The sequence below is a fragment of the Struthio camelus genome, chromosome 9, assembly GCF_040807025.1.
Source record: "Struthio camelus isolate bStrCam1 chromosome 9, bStrCam1.hap1, whole genome shotgun sequence".
Lineage (NCBI taxonomy): Eukaryota > Metazoa > Chordata > Aves > Struthioniformes > Struthionidae > Struthio > Struthio camelus.
This window is the reverse complement of record NC_090950.1, coordinates 25,977,227-25,997,766: the sequence shown is the minus strand read 5'-3', so window position 1 is coordinate 25,997,766 and position 20,540 is coordinate 25,977,227. Positions and strand designations below refer to the sequence as shown.

Sequence of the window (20,540 nt, the reverse complement as noted above, 5' to 3'; positions counted from 1 at the left end):
TGAAATCTCATTATTTCAGTTCTTTCTTCTCCCCTCCCTCTGCAGTAAATCTGGCTTTGTTGCACTAGCAGTATAAGATTATGACCTCTTGTGAAACATCAAAAAAAGTTTTCAAATTTTCAGATGCACTAAAAATTGAAGTTTTCTGCAATTGGCAAACAAGGTGAGTTTCCTCAGCTGTTTCACCTCTATTTATCATTCCCCTTCCCCCCTGCTCCTCCCCCCACCCCATAAAAGGGAGAATAGGGAATAAATGTCTCGCTTAAAAATATTAGAAATCTTTGGAATGGAAGTGGTGAGCAAGAGTTAGGTAATAATTTCGAGGTAAAAATATGTATTTTTAAAAATAATAGTGCTGTGTTTACCTACTTCATATGTTGGTATTACGATGGCACCTGTGCCCTTACTTTCACATGGTATTGTGATTTCTTATTCAGTCATTTTAGTAGGCAGTTTCATTAGTGCATTTCGTCAGGATTTTGAGTGTAATGCTGCTGCTCTGCTTTGACACTCAAAGTATAAATGCATTCTTTTAGTTGTGATTTTCTTGTTAAATTTAGTATTATTTCTTTTGAGGAGAGGAATCATGAGTGCACTTCTAATATAACTGTTCTTCTATCTTGATTTAAAATTCTATTCCTCAAATAAAATGCATGCAGCATTAAAATTATTTTAACAATTGCAAAAAAAAAAAAAAAAAAGCAAGAAGTGATAGGAAGTGGCCGAAAACAAAGATGATAGCAAAAATATAACAGTCATTATACAAAGAAAAATAGTTTTTAATGTTTTCCTAGGTTTTATAGTTGGTCAGTCTTGAAGAAAGAACCCCACCACCACCAGTAAACTACACCCAGATAGTAATGGAAAAGATTGCTAACTATTGGATCGCAACTTAGAAGTTAATTTTTAAAAGCTGAATAAGCAAAGTTCTTGCAAGTAATAAGTCACCTGAACTGTCCTTACTTTTTGATAAAAGACAGCAGTGAATTGTTCCACCGTTATGAAGGAATGGCAGCTCTGTTAGGAGATGTTTTGAGTATATATCTAAGATGAAGAGATTTGTCAGTGATTGTGCTGCCACTTTTGTTACTGCTTTGGTAAAACAGTACCTAATTGGGAATAATTTCAATAAATACCATTAATCTTAGAGCTAACCATTCTACAACATTGAAAAGTTTCTATATGAGTTCTTTAAGAAATATCTGTGCTCAGTTCCATCTTTTCACTGTTGAAAAGGCAATGATACATAGTTAATGAAAATCAGTTAAAATGTAAGTAATTTTTTATATCATCTAGTCTTTGCCCTCTGTTAGATCTACTGGCCTTTTAATCAGAGATGTGCAAAGGGTTGCTCTCTGTTAGATCTGCTGGCCTTTAAATCACAGATGCGCAAAGGGTTATACTGTTTTTTTTGTTTTTTGTTTTTTTTTACTTATTTTTCAATAGCTCATGAATTGCTGGAACAAAACTTCCCAAACGGCTTTTAAATCCTCACCACTGATTTGCTTGGAACTTCTTTTACAGCATATGGCTCTAAACCAATAAAGCACTTAACTTGGCAGGTCCTATCTAATGGATATAATTGGGTGTTAGGCACCAGACTCCTTTAGGCTCCTCAGCGAATCACTGTATTTTCTACTGTCCCTATGTAAATATAATTCTTACAGTACTGAGTGGACTTACCTGGAGAATATTTTCCCTGAAATACACCTTTAATACCATAATCATATATTAAAACATAGAAGTAGTTAGAAGAACAATAAAAATACAGTCTGGTATAAATTTTACGGGTTACACAGACATTGTTCCTTTCTAGGTGTACATTTCTCCTAGTAAGGTCATCACATTAAAAGCTTATCTACAATACAGTGTAGGAGAGTCTAGTCTATATGAGGTTGTAGAGGAAACTTTCCCTCTTTTTCTCTGACAGGTCACCTTAACTGCAACTCACAGTTTCTTCCTGCACTATAATTTCATGAAAATTTCCAGACTGTTAATATGTTGTGGGTTTTTCCCCCTCTTTCACAGTTGCTATGTATGTTCTTGCCACTACTTACTTCAAACTCCAGCTTTCAGTGGTGTTTTGCAGAGCATTAGTTCGGAATGGATGATTCTACTGTAATGCCATACTTGAGCAGAAAAGCATGAGGCAGGAACACTTGTTTCCTTTATTTTCTTCCTATCAGATGAATTATAGTAAGGAATGCTCTCTCAGAGGAGCTACATGACCAGAAGTAAGAGAAATGCTGTTTGGGAAGATGTGGTGGTAGAGAGAGCAACAGAGTCCACAGTCCGTGCTGGAAACACATAGGATGCCACCCTCTTTGTCACTAATTTCAGAACAAACTGGAACTGAATTTATTCTCTGCCCTAACTATAGTAAGTTGGATATTTACTTTTCATACAAATGAGATCCTTGGGTACCTTCACTGAAGTTAAAGTATGGCTTAGTATAGTTCAAGGTATTTTTCAAAAATAATGCATAAATAAGATGTAATAAAAGCACCCGGGTCATTAATGTATTTTATCTGTAATTAATCTGAAGTGAGCTGCCTGTTTCTAACCTCTTGAAGGTTTGGAAGGATGCTCTATGAGGTTGCAGATTTCTGACTTGGGCTGCTTACTCCTACTTACACTGCTTATTCTGCCTTCAATTTGAGAAACAGCAAGGAAAGTCTCTAGAGAGGAATAAAGCTATGCAAACATCCCAATATCTTACCAGTTGCTTGCTTTATGCTGTGTTCTATGAATTTATAGCTTTATATGGATTATTTTCAATTTACTTTGTAACGCAAGAAGGAAAACACTACATTAAAGGATATGAATAAAAAGTACTTACATTCTTTTCCTGTCTGTGGGCTGGAGTTTTTCTGGGTACCTTTGAGTATAATAATAAAATAAATTATGCATTCTGATTTGGCAGGCATTGCTTATTTCTTCCAGCATTTACAGCCTGCTTCTGGTGACATCACAAGGTTAATGCACATCCTTAGCAGGAAGCGTAAACAGAGAATAAGTTTGTTTTTGTTCCTTTATTAAAAGTTTTTTAGTAAAATAGTAAAATTACCGAAGAAAAGGCTTTTGGCAGAAACTCCTCCTTTCAGCCATGCCCATTTTCACACAGTAGGAACATTCTCACTTGGGATGAGACTTTTGACTTGCATTAGGCTGTGGAAACTGCAAAGCTTTGCCTTTTAAAAACTAATTTTAAAAAAATGCACATTTTATTTCTTTAATTAATATTAATTTCTTTAATAATTAGTGGAAAACAGCTTTTATACCACTTTATAGTCTTTTGCAGATTTGTTTTGGAATGTTTAATTAGATGTCAAGACCATTTGTCTGTATAGGGAAATGTCAGTCTGCTAGTGAGATGCAGAGGTATGCATTTTCTTCTGGTTATAGTATTTGCAGCTTCAAGGACCTATATTAGTGTGAAATACTACATGCCATGCATTAATCCCCAGTGCCATTCCAGTGATTTAATTTAACTCATACATTTGAGAGCCACGCTCTGGTTTTGGTCTATTCTGTGCTGCATGATCCACTTTGCAGTAAATCTGTTTAAAAATCTATTTCAGACTGTAACACCTTCTAAAAATAAGAGTTTACCAGATGGCTGATAATAAACTATATATTAATCTGTGAGATATCTTTTTCTGTTACTCTTCTTCTGGCACTTCTTCTAGTGAAACCTCTGATTCAGTATCTTCTATCCTGCCAGGAAAAAAAAGGAAAATGGAAAGGAGATGGCTTTTTAGCTGATATGAGATGAAACACCTGTTGCACAAAAGAATGCAACTGTATGTTTGCTGCCAATGCACCATGTGCCAATTGCTTGACTTAGGGTAAGATGGAGGAAAGAATTAGTGAGAGCCTGCAGTGCAGAGGCATTTCAGAGGTATTTTTGTTCAGCTCACTGCTCTCCCTTTATCTTTTCTTCTGATGTGTCTTTCTCCTTCATGCTGTGACAGATTTTTGGCACTGGTCTTGAATACAGATGCATGCAGTTCCTTATGCGATTGTAGACCCCTGGGTTTCTGGATAATAGTTTTGGGTACTAGCATAGCTTTATAGTGTATGCTGTGCAGGTGAATTCAACCTTCCAGCTAGACTTGTTTCCCAGGTTGATTCTGAAGGTGAACGCTGATTGCTTGCTTTGTGTTTCAGTATCCCAGCACTGCGCGTTTGCATACGTGTGCCTCAGGTTGCTGTAAGCCTAATCCTTGTGCTGTTGAATTACAAAAAGGCAGAAAGAGCAAAACAGGTTAGTAGCTCATAGCACAGATGCAGCCTGTATATGTGGATGGGCAACAGATTATATTCTCAGTGCAGTGTATTCTCATACAGCAGAGGCTTTACACTACTAAACTGTCTTCTACTAGACATTATACTTCGATCTATGTGAAGAAAATAGAACAGCTTTCTCTCAGCTTTCATCTTTTTTTCTTCTCTCTCTGTTTGCTTTGCAGAGTTTAGCACTCATGGCAGCATTAGACTGGAATATCTATACTTCTCAGTCTGTTCAGATTTCAGAAAGATTTTTGTTCTGCTGACTGCTTCCCCTCTATTGTTTACGCTTGTGTGACTTTTGCTTTCATGCTGTTACAGATTTCATGCTATTCTTCCATTCCTTCTGTAAGAGGGTATGGTCCTGATGTCTTTCATCTTCCTTTCCAAATATTCTTTCAGAATTAGCCAGAGCAAAGCCTGTTTAGAACAGATAACACGTAAGTGTTGTGTGTGTGTGTATGTGTGTACGCGCACATACACATAGGCTCCTCCCTGCCCTCACTTCTAATAAGGACATATTTTGGTTAATTCTTAAAGGATGCAATAGGAAGGCATTTGCTTGATATTTTTCCTTCCTTGAGGTCTTGGAGTTGCATTGATACAGTATAGGTGTCCTGACTTTTGTCACTTTAAAACAGTAAAAGAGGGCAGAGCCATATACTCCTTAATTCCTGACAAAATACAGCCTACATTGGATGGGACAGAAAAAGGTTACATTTAACTGAAGATGCAAACGGAGGTCTTACTTTAATTGTCTCTGGTCAGATATCATAATCACCCAGGACAAAGTGAAAACTGTGGATAACTAACTATCACAAATATTGACGAGGCTGAAGTCAAACTGATTAAAGGAGTCTGGTCTGGAGACTGTGTTTTTTCAGATCGATCATTATTGCTGAAGTGGAGAAACATTCCCTGACTATTATATATGGGGTGGAGGGAGATCAGGCTTGTAGACTTTGCAGAATGCTTAGATGCTGAATGGTACTTATTTTTTTCCCAAAAGCTCTGGAAATTTCCTTATGTTTTCTGTTATTATCTAAATGCTTTTGGTATAATTTCAGCATGCGGAGCTACCACAGAACCTGAATTCTGTAGTGCATGGATTTGGAGAGCTCTGGAGATGGTATTTTCATTCTTTTGGAGGGAACCAGTTACATTCTCAGGCATTAGCTGCTGTATATTATTCTGCAGGTTGAAGGAGAGAGGCAATTTTTTAAATAAATGCTGGGGAGAATTCAGCAGGCAAGAAAAATGTATGCAGATGTGGAGTGAGAGCATATTAAGGAATTATTAGATAACTTCTTGGAGTTTCCCAACGAATAATGTAACAGTTTCCAAAGTAGCAGTCAAGAAAACAGGAATCTTGCTATTGTAGGTGCAGCATTGTTCCAGTCTAGTAAACAAAAAGAAAATGATCTATTTTATGTAGTGCTTAGCTACTTCCAGTTCTAAGGCCAGGGGAAACCCACTGTGTAGTAGAAGTTGTTTTTTTTTTTAATGGCAGCAAAACTGATTTCTAAAATATGGCCTCATATTTACTGTTTTACATTAAATCACCAAAAGTGCTATGGAATTTTATTCATCCTTTAAAATGCATTGGATGAAAGTTGGAACATAAATTGAAGGTATGCCATAACTAGGTCCACAAGGGATGGCAAATTTAGCACCTTTATAAGGTGAACCATTCTGTTCAGTTTATTAATTAAGGAAGGATAAGATAAATTAGGAAAATGAATCAAGTAAATCATAAGTGAATTTTGGTGTTCATCATAAATAAATGAGAGGAAGCCAGGTTTGGGGGTCTCAGGTTTTTCTTTTTGCATTTTCGATCCCCCTTTAATGAATTCATAAATCAATTAATTACTGTCAGGAGACTTGAGGGCAGCAGGAAATTGAGTTCAAATTAAAAAGAAAAGGAGGCAATTTGTTTTAAGATTGAAGGTTGACTGTTTAGTCGAAGTTTAATCAGAAGTGACCCATTATTTGAAAAGTGGAACATCAATGTGTTTCTAATTTCACAGAATGCTTCATTAAATTAGTATTGAAAAGATCAGGTTAACTGATCATTCAAAAAGGAAGATGAGATAAAGGAGGTTTTGGAAGACAGCTTCCAAATACTTATGCTATACCTGAACATTTCTCTTCTGAAGAGATTCATAGCGAAACAACAAGCATTAAGCTGGAAATTCAAGGATTATTGGCAGTGTCTTTTCTACAGCTTGAATAAATTGTATTATAAAAAGGTAACTTACTTTCAGAAGAGCAAACATTCCTAAACCATTTGGATAGCTGCATACCCACAGAGCAATTTAAAAAAGGCAGTAAACAGCAAAGAAGAAATTTTCAAAGGCATGAAAGGAAGTTGGGCATCTGATTTTAGGGTCTGTTGAACTTCACAGGGGCCTAACCTTCTGAAAGTCTCTCCATAAATGAATATCATCATGAGATAATTCAGTTCCATAATATGTAGAACACTGTGTAAATTGTACGAAGTGAATGTAAGTTAATACCTAGCTGCTGGATGAAAAGGCAAAATGAAGGGGCCATTAGAAACCTCTATAACCCTTATTATTACTGTCTACTCCTTGGCTGTTGTGGCCTGCATCCAATCCCCAAGATGCACTACAGTCAGTACTTCTATGTCAGCAAGGATTTAGTCTGACAACTTGAACACTGAGAGTTTAGATGATAATTGTAGTCATTTCAGTTCTCCATGATACTAGTGCCTAAGTAGAAGTGAAATCAAATGAATTTTGTTTAGGAAATGAGTGTGAAAGAGTATGAGGATAGCAAATATAGCTGTAACTCCTGCTGTGGGTGAAAAACGTTAAGGTAAAATATACTTGTTTTTAGTTCTCTTTGGATTAGCATGTCTTTTTCTTAGTGCTTAGCAAATTGCTATTAAAAAATATATACTTGCTAATGTGAGCTTACTGAAAGAATAAATGAGGCAGCTGATTCAGTTTTTCGCTATTAGAAAGTGTTGTCCTTGCTGTTAAATGCTGAGAGGTACTCCTGGAACATCATCTAGACTCCTATCTCTGCCACATACTTTCTGGGATAAAGAGGGGTCTTCTGCTATTTGGAAGGTTCATTCAGCTTTCTCTGGTGAGTGTGATGCTTGAATGACCAATAAAGGCAAAAGAACCAGAACATGCTTTCTGTTCTAGTAGTTTGTTATGGCGGTGTCTTTTTACAAAAAAAAAAAAAATTGTAAGCATGTCCCATAAGTATAGGACAAGATATTTTAGGTGTCAACAAGTTACTTCAGATAGCTGGGTGTGTATGTACATACAAATACAATATAATAAAAATTATCTGTGGTATGTATAAATACATAAAATAGTAGTCATTTAGTGTATTTTGTGTGCACGCCGTAGTGCGCACAAGTGCATACAAAGGCTTTGATTGTCATGCAGAAAGCTTAACCATGTGTGAAAATGCACAAGCATGCTTAAAATAGTGATTCTGTATGACTTGTTCAAGATCTTAACAAGCAGAGTCTTGATTCCATCATTAGCAGAATGACTTGCCACTTGTGAGGACAACATATGTTCTGTGTGCGCAGCTCATTGCTTATGTTTTGTTCCTTTAAAAGGCAGCAATTGAGGTGGTAGCAAAGGCTGCCGGTTTACCTTGCCCAGCTACTGTGGTCTGGACGAGGCTGGAACCCTTTGGAGGAAGGGTTGGTTGCCCAGTGGCTTCCAGAGAAGGAACATATTAATCCGTGAGTTTTCTAGAGTGTGGATGTGGCACGTGACAGAACAACTGTAAGGATTGCAAAGGGTCTGTAGGGAACTATAGGCCTGAGCTCGGTAGTTTTGAGCAGAGCATAGTGGTATATCGCATCACTGATATGATTATAACGTGTTTGTAACCCAGACTTATCCAGGAAGACTGTTAACGAGGCTGTGTCGGAGTAAAGGCCAATTAAGAATTAGCTCTTAGGTCTTTGCGCTGTACTCCATTGTGTAGTACAAAGATAATTCTGATTGAGCAGGGATATTTCAGATACCGCCACTTTATCCACTAGTGCTACATGGGTCAGATATTTTTATTTTAGCTCATTTTGAGAAAGAGAGTAATTTGTTTCTCTGCTTCCTTGTGGCTTTTGTTTGAATTGAAGCTAGCGACATTTTTTGCTGAACTGCTGTTTTTCTTCCGCCTTTGTATGGCTTAGAGCCCAGCCTATGAGAGAGCAAAGTTCAGTCACGTAAAAAGAGGTTGTACAAGCCAGAACAAAGCATCTAAATCGAGGAAATGAGAGAGAGAAACATTTCCTGAGGTTTAAAACAGTAAGCCCTACAGATTGTTTTTAGCAAGTTAAAAGATAGCGGAGGGCAAACCTTACAAAGCAATCCTACTAAAGCTCAGATCATTATTAATATTTTTTAACCAGAACTTCATTCTGCTGCTGTGTAGCGTGCAGTTTCTGAAGGCAAATAACTTCATGGCTGTTGAAGAATGACTTGAGCATCATTGCCAGGTTTAATGCTCTTAAAGGAGGGGCTTCACTACTTATCTGAACAGAGTATGAGTCGTTTCTGGAGTATAAGGACAGAAGTATTGAAGATCAGTGAATGTCAGGAGGAGGAAACGGAAGAAATGTCAGTCTTGTAGGTATGGGAAACTAGTATTTGAAAAGGACATGTTTCCAGAACATTGTCAATATTGCCAAACGGTCTGGAAAAAAGTCTAGACCAGAGAAATTATTTGTCTTAAACAATAGGAGTGTTTTAGCTAGACTCTAGACTTCTGTGCATTTTATTTGGAATTCAGTCCAAAGAGACTCTAAATGTTTTCCAAAATGATTTTAACAGAGATGGAAACATGTTATTATCCCATGATGATTTAGGCCTTTCTGGGCCAGGGATGTTGAGAGCTTCTTATTGCTGCTATTACAATTTTATATGGATTTTGATAGAGCATAAAAATTGTACTCAGAATTGGGGCACTCTGTTACTGGATCTTACATAAAACTCTAGAACTAGCATATGTAAAATGTTATGATTATGAATCTGGCAGAATATATTCATTTCGCGAGTCACACTTGTCTCCTTAATCTTTCTTGATGGATACATTTCTTATATTCTTACAGTTGTGCCTCTCCAGAAGAAAACTTAGTGGCAGTAAGGGAAACATGCAGCATGTGAGCTCTAGGAGTAGGCTAACTTACTCTGAAACTGAATCTGCATGCTAATACTGCCTTAGAGATTCTGTGAGGTTTGTCAGATAAAAGACAAGCACTCAGATGGGAAGGCATGCTATGTGGAAGTGTGCTAACGAGAGGCTTATAGTCCCTTTGCATTCCCCTGCTCACCCGTCTGATAAGCCTGTGTCTGATTCTACATGGCACACCACGCATTATACACTAAATATGAAATCCAGTAAAGGACTTTTGGGTATTCTAGCTAAACACAATAATATTATACCTAGGTGCTGGCATCCAAAATTAACATCAAAACGCAGAATAAGATTCACGGGCAAGGAAAGATTTAGGCCTTTTAAAAGGGGATAAAAATAGGATATTGAAGTTAATTGCTAGACCTAATCAGAGTTCGGCACAGGGATTGAAGTGAAATCCTCTTCCTCTTCAGAACGTAGGATTGGATGGCTCTCTGTTTATATGTGCATTTGAGCATGGAATCTACTCTGAAAAGTATCATTATTTGAAAGAACTGCTCATAACCAATAGTTTATAAAATGGCATGATAGTTGTGTACCTCCACATCCTCCTGCTGTTCCCTGAAATAATTGTGGCCATAGTTTCTGTGCTTTTGTACTGAACTCGTTGCTGTTGGTGAGCGTTAAGTGTATTCAAAGCATGCTTACCAAATTGAGCATCTCGGTCCACCAAGGTGCACTTCTACACTGATCCCAGCAGTGATTAGAAGGGCAGTAGGTTCCTAGCTGTTCCAAGAGGGGCAATTCTGGCCATGCCTAGAAGCCAAAACTACAGGCAGTTAGTGATCTGCAGCAGGGAATACTTTCAAGACTTTTATCGATGCTGAGAAAACCTTTATTCTTAGTTTAGTTTTTGGTCTATTATACCAGCTTCATGCATGTAGGTTCAAAATAATTCCCTTATTAGGCAACTTGTGCACCTTTGAGGTTTGGGGCTTGGTTTTATTTTGCTTCTTTTAGTCCACACCTGGATATGGGTTAGTTGTTTTCTTGTGACAGCAAGTATGCAACCTGACTGCTTGCCTTCTTACGGTACAAGAAGAGGTGAACATCTTGAACAAATAATACATTATATCGCCTGTTAAAAAGAGTGGTCAGCCTAAAGGATATGCTTTTAAGGAGTTGACAAAAACTCTAAATTATGTAGAAGATATTACTGTGTACAGAAGTAGGATGATTTTAAAAGATAAAACCATATACTATGATTATTGTGTTTATATGTCTTCTGAAGACTATATCATAACTAACTTCATAAAATATCTGATTTTTGCCTAGCACAGAATGAAATCCCCATGTGTTTTTTTTTTCTTCCTCTAGGCAAAATTTTTGTGCTTTTGGGGAAGCGTAGGTACAAAGACAACTGCCATTCCAGAAACAAAGTCATAAAAAGTTTTTGGTTCCTCTTTCAGAGAGTTGGAAAGAGTTAATTATATCAGTGAAATAAAGTCTAATAATCAGCAAAACTCTAAAACAATTTGAAGACTTTTGAATCTCTGAGCAGAATCCAGTAAGCATTTGAAGAAATAAATATACATGGAATCCTAAAAGGCTTCTTACTTCTTTTTCACAGAATTCTAGCTTTCTCTTTGAGGCTCTTTTTCCTGTGCATACAACAAAAACTGAAGAGCTGGATCCCTCTTTCAGACTGCATGAGACCATTGCTAAGGTAAAAGAAACGGAGCTATCTCATTTACATGTACTTTCTTTCACATGGACAAATCGGAATTTGTGAATCATACAAATAATTTTGAAATTATTTCTTTTCTGTGAGTATTTGTTTTGTAGTTAAAAGTTGTGTAGTTTTTTTCCATTTAGGTTGTGGATATTCTTTACTGTTATTTTGGTCAACCTGCACAGTCAAAAAAACTTCTGTATATATATTCTTCATTTTATGTGATTGTGCTTTTTGTTAAATTGTATTTGCACAGCTGACATTAAGCTTGAGTTATTGGAGTGTGCGTGGGGCATTGAGCTCCACTCAACAGCAGGATGTAGCAATTTTGTTACTGTCAACTTTGGCAGTGAAGAATGGGACTGAGGGCGCTCTGAGGGCACCTTCACATGCACACATGCTTAGTTTTGGGAGCTGTCACAGTGTGCTCGCAAAGGCGGAATTGCTGTCCCGGGATGCTAGAGGATGGTCCACAGAGAGGAGGCTCCCAAAATTGATATGTTCTCGCTCCCCTCTCATTGCTCCAATGTAATATTCTCGCCATGTTATTTATTAATACAGTCAAAATACCTCCTCTCTCTGACGTGCTCTTTCTTAGCTACATCAACTCTGCAAGCCCTGGCTCTAGGAAGATACAAAGCTGCAAATGAGTTAAGCTTCATGGATTCAAACACTTCTTATAGTCAGAATTTCTCATAAACCAGAAATATACAGACCTCATGCACTAATTTCTTTGTGTATTTGGAGTTAACTTCTTTTAGAAAAGCAGCTACTCCTGAAACACTTCTTTTGGCAACAAAAATTAATTCACAAATATCAGCAATGTGCAAATTTAGCAAGATAGACAGTAAGCAATCTTGTTTTAAAAATCAAAAACAAAAAGCCCCAAACCAAAAGTAGTATGTATTCCTAGACACGTTTTTTTTCAGTCTTGGCAGAGTTTGACAGTTAAAGGAACAGTCACAAGAGAATAGACTTGCCTGAAGTTTCTTTAGTAGCATAGATGGTGGTTAAGCCATCCTTCATGCCAAAGAGACTGAAAAGGAGATCTCCAAATTTCTTCCCTAAAATCGAGGGAAGTATGTATGTGATTAATTACAGCGTAGCTAATGTGTAACTTACTAATTAGGGTGTGATGGACCGTGTATGTTTTGAATAATCTATATGTCAGTATTTGCTTCATAATGTTGACTAACATAGAAAAATAGTTTCAGAGATAGCTGAGGTGAAGTATTTTGATACTATTTAAATCGTTACAAATAATTTAAAGTAGATTCATTGAACATTACAATTGTCTTTGGTAAAACTTAATGAAGATCGCATTACAATATGGCTATATTATCATTTGGCTTTTTGGACTGTAGGCCAGGATGTTTTTGGTAAAGCTACATAATAAAAGACCAATTGGTTGAGATCCTTGGCTGACGATATTAGAGTCTTCAGTTTAGCTTAACTGATACTCAAGTAGTTTGTAAATAGCTAGAATAGCAAAAGTTTTCTAAATTTCACTTATCGCTTACTCTTCTTTATAGTTAGAGGACAATGTTGTTACCTCTTGATTCCAGCTCCCCCTTTTTCTTCAGAGTAACTAAGCCAAACGTTGTCTTTGCCGTCTCCTGCAAGATGGGCTTTTCTATGTACCACCTTTATCCTGATGTTAGATTTTGTCATCTGTTTCAATCTGAAATCACTTTCTTTGGATGAATGCCCAGAAATGTATGCAGTATTCTATACGAGGCCTTAACACAGCTTTGTGCAGTAACGTTTATTCTTTCATATCCCTATTGGGAATACCTTGCCGAATACATTATATGTGGTAGTACTGAAAACTATATGCCGTTGGTGACTGGGTCACTCTTGGATTGACTGATTCATCCAAGCCTTTTTCTTCTTCTGAAACTTCCATTGGATGAGCCCTTGCTGTAAAGCAGGAACTGTAGCTATAAGTCCCTAAGAATGTGACCTTGCAGTTTGCATTACTGTTTTATCCTATTTCTGTTGCTGCAGTAGTGAGGATCATTCAGTTCTCACAGGAAATCAAACATAGCTTTAAAAAAGAAAACTGATGAAAGAGAGGTATTACCTGCGGGAGATGTATGTTTTCAGCTGAGATGTGAAAACAGAAAAAATTTGTGTAAATAGATACTCGTTTAAGGCAGCTGTAACTGGATGAGCATTATAGGGGCTAGTAAAATACCATCTGAGAGGCCTCATGTCTTGAATTGCCCCAGCTGATTCAGATATGCATTGGAGGACTAAACTGAAACATTAAGGTTCTCCCTAGTAGGCTTGGATTGATCCCATTGCCTTGTGCATTATAGTGTTATACAACCTCACTGATGTTACTTTGTAACCAGTTACGTTGTGTATTTAAAAAAAAAAAAATCAAAAAAGGAGTACAGAGTGTTTATTTTTTAAAGTACCTATTTTTACCAAGAAGAATGCTGTCTTAATATGTCTTTTGCAATTGCATGCAATCATTTTCAGCAAAAGGATTATGGAAAATTACTTGGATGGCAGCAGAGTCTTTTGAAGGTGATGGAATCCCCCAAACTGTGCTACTAATCACAAATCTGAGTTTTTCACTGAATACCAGGTTTATGCCTGGGGTGATATGTCACATCACTTTCTGCTTGGACAGACTTTCTTCTTTTAGGACTACATTTGATTCAAGTGGCTGCGTGTTAGTGTAAAAGAGCTGCTGCGTTTGTAGTCAGATTTTCTAAAAAGTTTCTTAGTTAAATCTGGCAGCTATTTCTGAAATTCTTGGTTTTTGTACTGACTCTGACTATCCCGTTCTGTGGGTGACCTAAGAGGTTTGACACCTTTGTAGGTTGACACCTACTCTTTAATTCTGTCAAGTAACCATGGAGAAAGACAAAATATTTTAAGGTTTGAATAGAGACATAAAATTTTGAAAGGAAATATTAAATCATGTTTATAGTCTTTTCAAAGCGCTAATATATTGCATGATGTTTAGGATAAACTATGGACTTAGGACATGTGAATGTAAAGAATAGTAGGGAAAAGTGTAAGTTAGTACCAGAAACCTTGATATGAGAAGCTGAATAGCAGAAGAGTTGATTTAGAGTGAAGTGTTTCTAAGCAGAATTTTTGTAATGGTTCCACTCAGAAATGCATTTCCATGAATATGTGTCACATTTAAAAAATTCTCTAAGAGAAAGTCAGGAGCTGTGTGAAGCTCATACAGCAGTAGCATTCTGGTAGAATATTGACAATTCATCCTGGCACTGATTGGGTATCATTGAAAGTTTGAGGATGCACTGATGCAGGTGAGTAAATGAATGGTAGATATGAATAGACTTTCTGAATTATCTCTTTTTAAATATGAATTAACGAGGCTTCTTTCAGAAACAGGCACAAACAGCAGCCCAAAAGACCATTAGACCCTCTTAGGATGTTCTTCACTATGTACCTTTGTTCTCCCTGTACCTGGCATTTTATAGGCACAAGGACTGAAGGATGAGATCCCATTTAGCAAAGAACTCTTAATGACAAGAATGAAAGGATTCTAGGATTAAAAAAATAATGCTCATAATGTCTGTACTATTTTAATCTTCATCTCCTGAGTGACCATGCTGACCAGTTTTGTGACACCACGTCTGCTTTCATGTTACTGTTCGCAGAGTAGAAAATTGGGATTTTAAGTGGATATGCATCCTAGACTTTTTTTCACAAATCTGTACCATTAGCTGTGTTGTTAGTAGAACTTTTAAGTTTGTTTTTCTCTTAGAAAGAATCTGTGCTTGCTTAACTAGTCATTCCTCAGTCTTTGTTCAGAGTGTCCTTTGCTGTTCTTCCCAGGAAGGGTACCTGGGAAGAAGAAGAAAAGAATGGGAGATTGAAATAAAAAAACAACAGAGAGACTACTGCACAGAAAAAAGGAACAATGGAAGAGGGACAGCTATTAGCATTCAGTTAACCGAGAAAATGCTAAAATAACAGCCGAAATAAAATATGTAGCGGAGGAAAAATTAAAACTTGACTTTTTTAGAAATGAGTGGGAAGAAGTAAAAGGAATATACTGATATTAAAAACATCATTTTTTATTTTAATTTTTTTCCTAATCTTCATTGAACAGGTTTTACAATCAATAACAGAACAACAGTCAACTAGAGTGGTCTAAAATTACTGTGCCTGTGCTGAAATTGCTCAAGGCAGCAGCTTTGAATGGACAGGATGCCTTTTCATGGTTGGACCTTTTCATGATATTTATAATCCTGTCCATTATCAAAAGAAAGCATTTAACTAGATATTAATTACAGTGAAAGAATAAGGGAAGACAAAAAAAAAATACTTGAAAAAGTAACTTTTAGTTGCTGAAGCTCTTGTGTTTTTCAGATCACTTACTAGTTTGGAGAAGAACAAAACCTGTCAATATATGTGTGTGTATATAGATGTATAGATAGATATAGATATCTCTCTCTTTCTCTCTCTCTCTCTCTCTCTAGATATATCATCTCCATGATTGAAACTAAGTATGTTCTCTCTGCACTGCACATATTGATTTTCAATGTGATCCCTTTAAGGGGAGAAAAAGTTTAATGACATTTTAGTCCTATGAAAAGAAAAAACACATGTCAGTTGACTTTTAATGGATATGTCTGATCTACTAAAATAAAGGAAATTTGAGTCAGAGGGAGATACAGATCTTTTAAACAATAACGTTCTACTCCATTCCATTTTTGATCAATTATCCATGATCAGTGTATGAGTGCTAGTAGAATTCAAAGTATTAACGCTGTGCACATGAATGATACATGAGGCTTGGTGCATTGACATTTTTTGATTCTGTTATAAAGTGAATTATTAAAATATTTTTTGAGTTTAGCAGTTACTATATATGCCTTATTGTCTTTCTTGAGCTCATGTAGTTAAAAGTAAATGAGATGTACATTTTTATTTGAGTGAAAGAGGACGAAGTGGATGAAAATACAAATACGTTATATCTCCTGACATACCACTCTATCTTATATCTTTGAAAACAGAGTTTTGTTGACTTTTATGCACTTAACAAAATCACTTTTTAGGTGGACTTGAAAGTTGCAAAGGCAAGTTGTATTCATGAGGCTACAGAAATTCTGGTGCCATTCTGTGAATGCCTGGGAAACCTTAGTGTGCCTTACAGTAGGAATCATCAGGACTTAGTTTCTTCCTGAAGTCTTTAAAGTGAAAATACCACTTGTATATACTTGTTAAAGGAAAGTTGTTGTTTTTTTAGTCAACTAAGCATTCTTAATGCTATTCCGTAATCTCAAATCTTCATATTTTCATTGTGGTACTCTGAACAGATGAAGGCAAGCTATATTTTTAAAAAATTGAAGTGTACACATTTACATTAACTTACTTACACTGTGTGCAAAAAGCTTCCATGGTGAGAAGTATTATACAATTTCTTGCATAATAAGCAAAAAATAGGTCAGTGAATATATATCTTTGAAATGTGACTGAAGATATTGTTACTAGTACAGAATACAGCTGCTATCAACTGGATTTATTCTTGCGCTGATATGTTTCTGAAGCTCCTCTTTTTTCCCCATGAGAGATGTAATATGGACAAATTCCTTTTTCATTCACATATATATAATTAAATTCAAAGAACTCGGTTGCCAAAATACAAGTTTTTACCGAGTACATATTTTCTGTCAGAGAATTATTTTACTGTTTTTCCAATACGTTAGTTTCAAGTAGTTAGTTTTCTAAAGATATATCTTGCGCACTTACTTGTCTTTACAGTTTATGAGCACGATTTCTGAAAATAAGCCTGTCAAGCACTTGATTCTTTATTTAAGCTGAAGTTAATCATCAGAATTGACCTTCACCAAATCAAGCATGTTAAAAGCACTTTGTCACTCAAATGAAAAGAATAAATAGCTAGGTTTGCGGCAATTATACTGTACTAAGAGGCACAATGATGTTCCTTTAAAGTCGGACATGCCCCTACAATATAGTATCACGTGACTCATGCTTCTCTATGTTAACTTTGAAATTCTGGCAGATGGCAGTAAAGTTTCTTAGAGATTATTAAAAATCCAGTCAAGAATTAAGGCAGTACAGCAGTTTAGTTCAAAGTTGATGATTCTTTAATTGTATTTTCAGGTTAGTCATGAAGTGCTGAGAAGAAGCTGGTTTGCACAGTGAAATCTGAAGAAGATATATGTGAATCTGAATATACATACTATTTGCAAATTGGTAGGTCTAGTTTAGCTCAGTGGTGCAGCAAATTTGAGCTGGTTTCTCCACTGATGAAAGAGAGGTATGCCAGTTTATAATGGTTGAGAATATCCTTTCCCTCTACCCCTTTTTTTAAATACCAGATACCATCTATGGTTTGATTATTGGTAGGAGATACTTAGAAAATGCATCAAAAAGTTACTGCTTTCTGTGAGTTGTAGGTCCACTGAAAACTTCATCCAGAGTGTTTCCTGGGATGATCTGCTGTTTTGTCACATTAGACAAATGCGAATATTTTAAGTTCCTGTAGCATGCATTCTTTCATACCATCCTTCCCTCCTTCCTTCCTTCAAGATGTTCACTGTTCCTTACTAAAAGAGTAAAATTAAACCTGGCAGAACCACAATATCTTAATACATATGAAAAAAAAAACAAAAAAAGTAAAAATGTGAATAGCACGTTATCTTAATGTCAAGTTTGTTCCAGCTTCCTCCATTTCTCCTGTCTACGTTTTGGCAGTAATTTTATAACAGAACTTGACAGATCTTTTCATTCAGGTAATAAATCCGGTGAGGTTTTTGGCATGACACTCAAAACAACAGACTGTAGGTTTTCATAGCCGCAAGTGTCAGAGTTAGCTTGCCCCTAGAAGTTACTCTCCGCGGTTGGAAGTTAGTGCTGCTCAGCACTTACGTGCCAGCTGACCGTGTTTATGCTCAATTGTAATTGCAAGTAAAACGGATTATCTTAATTACTTCAAAATTTTTAATTTTTCTTTCCAAAAAGATATTTCACACACAAATTGATTCCACGCTAAAAGACATCAAATACTCAAACAGAATAAAACATAAAAAATTTAATAGTTTTAATTGTTTGTTTTTCCTCATAAATGGTTTAGGAAGGCACTAGAAAATAAAATGTTCTTATTTGAGACCAAATATATCTTTGTTAGTATTGAGATGTTTCTCAGGATGAAAATGCCATACTATGAGCTGCTTTATTCAGAAACATACCTGCTTATTTTGCCACTGTTTACCCAAAAATCAAATAGTCAAATCCTTGTTTACAGAGCTGCGTTAGTACAAAACATTGTTATTGAGCTATAATGGCTTTGGAGACTGTGAAAATCCTTGTCATTTGTCAATTTTTCCATCATACTAGAATAAGGAAATTCAAACTGTAGGAAGCTCAAGCTGAGAAAAAGCCTGTGAGATTTTAGTGACACAAATTTTGGAAAATAATTCACATATCTATATCCGTGGTTGATAGCTTACTGTTCTCTGAAGGTAAGCAGCATTCTGCCATATCTTAACTTTAAATTTTGGTGTGTTTAGAGGCTTGGTACAAGCTAAGGCCTACAGCCAGGAAATAATAGACCATGCTCATATATTAATGTAATTCTTTCTATTCCAGTGTTCACTAATTTGACTGTAGTATGCAAAATCAATAAATAACTTGTACTTTACAAAATAGTTGTATTTTACAGTAATTTATGCCTCCATTAATAATGCTTTCTTCCTTTGGCAAACTTGAGTGGCCAAATAAAAATTTGTTTAAAAATGGAAAAAGCTCCTAAGTAGCACACCACTGAAAGAATATATTCGTTGCATATAAAAGTATGCATTTTACAACTGCTCATGTTAGAAACTTCACATTTAAAATTACAGTCTTTGTTCTTTTAGTGACCAGCTAACACCTGATTTGAGTGATTCTGTATCTCTTGGAACATTCACAGTAATTGGTATTTTTAAGAAACAGTTAGTATCTATTCCTTGAAGTCAGAGTGACGTTATCATATCAAATTGAGATCTGGAAACTGAGAAGATACTAAAGTCGTGACAGCAATGCATACTTGTGCTGGCTGTTGGTTATCATAAAAGCAATATTTCCTTTACTGAATCGTGATTTATTCATTCATGCATGGCTGTGAAGATATTATAGAACTAAAATATCAGAAGAAAGAATTGAAATATCTGAGGTAAGTAGATGTTAGGGGAGTATTATCTGTCACCAAACTTCTGGTAAACTGATGATTATATAGTGAAGAAAAGTTGGACCTGTTTTGAATCTTTTTTTTTTTTGTAAATATATTTTAGATATGAGTAAAGCAGTTCATCAAAGCTGTTTGATTTCAGAAAAAGTTTCTTATCACTGGTAGTGAAAATAGCAGATTCTTGGGGAATAAATATGCAAAAACCAGGTGACATGGTGGCACGACACTTTCTCCAGTGTACTTTCTCCAGTATACTTTTCCTACTTTCTATCACTTGTCAGTACAAAATTTCTTAAGCTCTTGATTGTACTTTTGCAGCAGTTTTCCAAACCATCCTGTATAAACTTATCTATGCGCTTTTGAATTCATTTGCATTCTGATCTCCATAACATCCCATTGCAACAAGCACTACAATATAATTTATTTTATTTTATTTTAAATTATCTACTTGTTTGTTTTATTGGTTCCTCTCTAGTCCTTTTGGTGTGAAAAATGATAAATAAACATCCTCTCATTTACTTTCGATATCAATCGCTGTCTTTTCTCAGCTGAGTTGTGTTCATAGTAACTAGTTTCAGCTCTCGTTATAGATAAGTTGTTCCTGCCCAATATTTCCTGATACCTTCTGTACTTTATTCAGTTCTATGGTATCTCATGTTCTTCAAGGTAATTAGAAGTTTATACCGTATTCAAAATATTGAAGTGCTGTGCATGCATAGAGTTGCAATGGTATTTTCTTCTCTAGTTCAGTAATCTACAACAAGCTGTTTATCTTTTGGGTTGCTGCTAAGCATTAAGTATTTGTGATAACTTGAATATTTCTTTTCTGAATGATATTAAACTAATTTGTATTTCATGATTGTGTATGCATACTCATAGCTTCTTTTTTCCCAAGTGCATTACCTTGTGTTTTCCAATACTGAACCTCCCATTTTTCAGCCTGATACTCAAATACCGTGAGATCCAAGTCGAATAGGGCACAGAGAATGGGAGTCTTTCAGTCTTGGTGGTAGGGGAATGCCCAGTGTTCAGTTTGGTAAAATTTATTTATCACTACATATCACTTGCTCTGTGCTTTGATTTTATTCCCATTGAAGCTAATGGAAAAAATTTTGCTGTTTTTGACAGGAAATGGTTGGAGACCCTTTATCTATTGGAGATAAATAGGGCTTTAATAAATTTTGGTATGTGAATGGTTCA

The 20,540-nt window shown here is 35.9% G+C and overlaps 1 protein-coding gene across 19 annotated transcripts in view; it reads left to right on the top strand.

Moving 5' to 3' along the window:
* The window catches only part of NAALADL2 (N-acetylated alpha-linked acidic dipeptidase like 2), a 524,823-nt gene that overhangs the window by 434,246 nt on the left and 70,037 nt on the right, over positions 1-20,540 (top strand). For 12 of the 19 annotated variants that reach the window (XR_011142818.1, XR_011142817.1, XM_068954255.1 and 9 more), the window contains one exon: positions 11,051-11,146. Coding sequence is in view for 17 of the 19 variants with exons in the window: in XM_068954255.1 (XP_068810356.1) it covers positions 11,051-11,146 (96 nt within the window). In the remaining 2 variants the exon portion in view is untranslated. Of the gene's footprint in view, positions 1-11,050; positions 11,147-14,977; positions 16,002-17,272; positions 18,814-20,540 lie in introns of those variants that run through there. The other 7 variants (XM_068954264.1, XM_068954265.1, XM_068954262.1 and 4 more) reach the window with 4 other exon arrangements.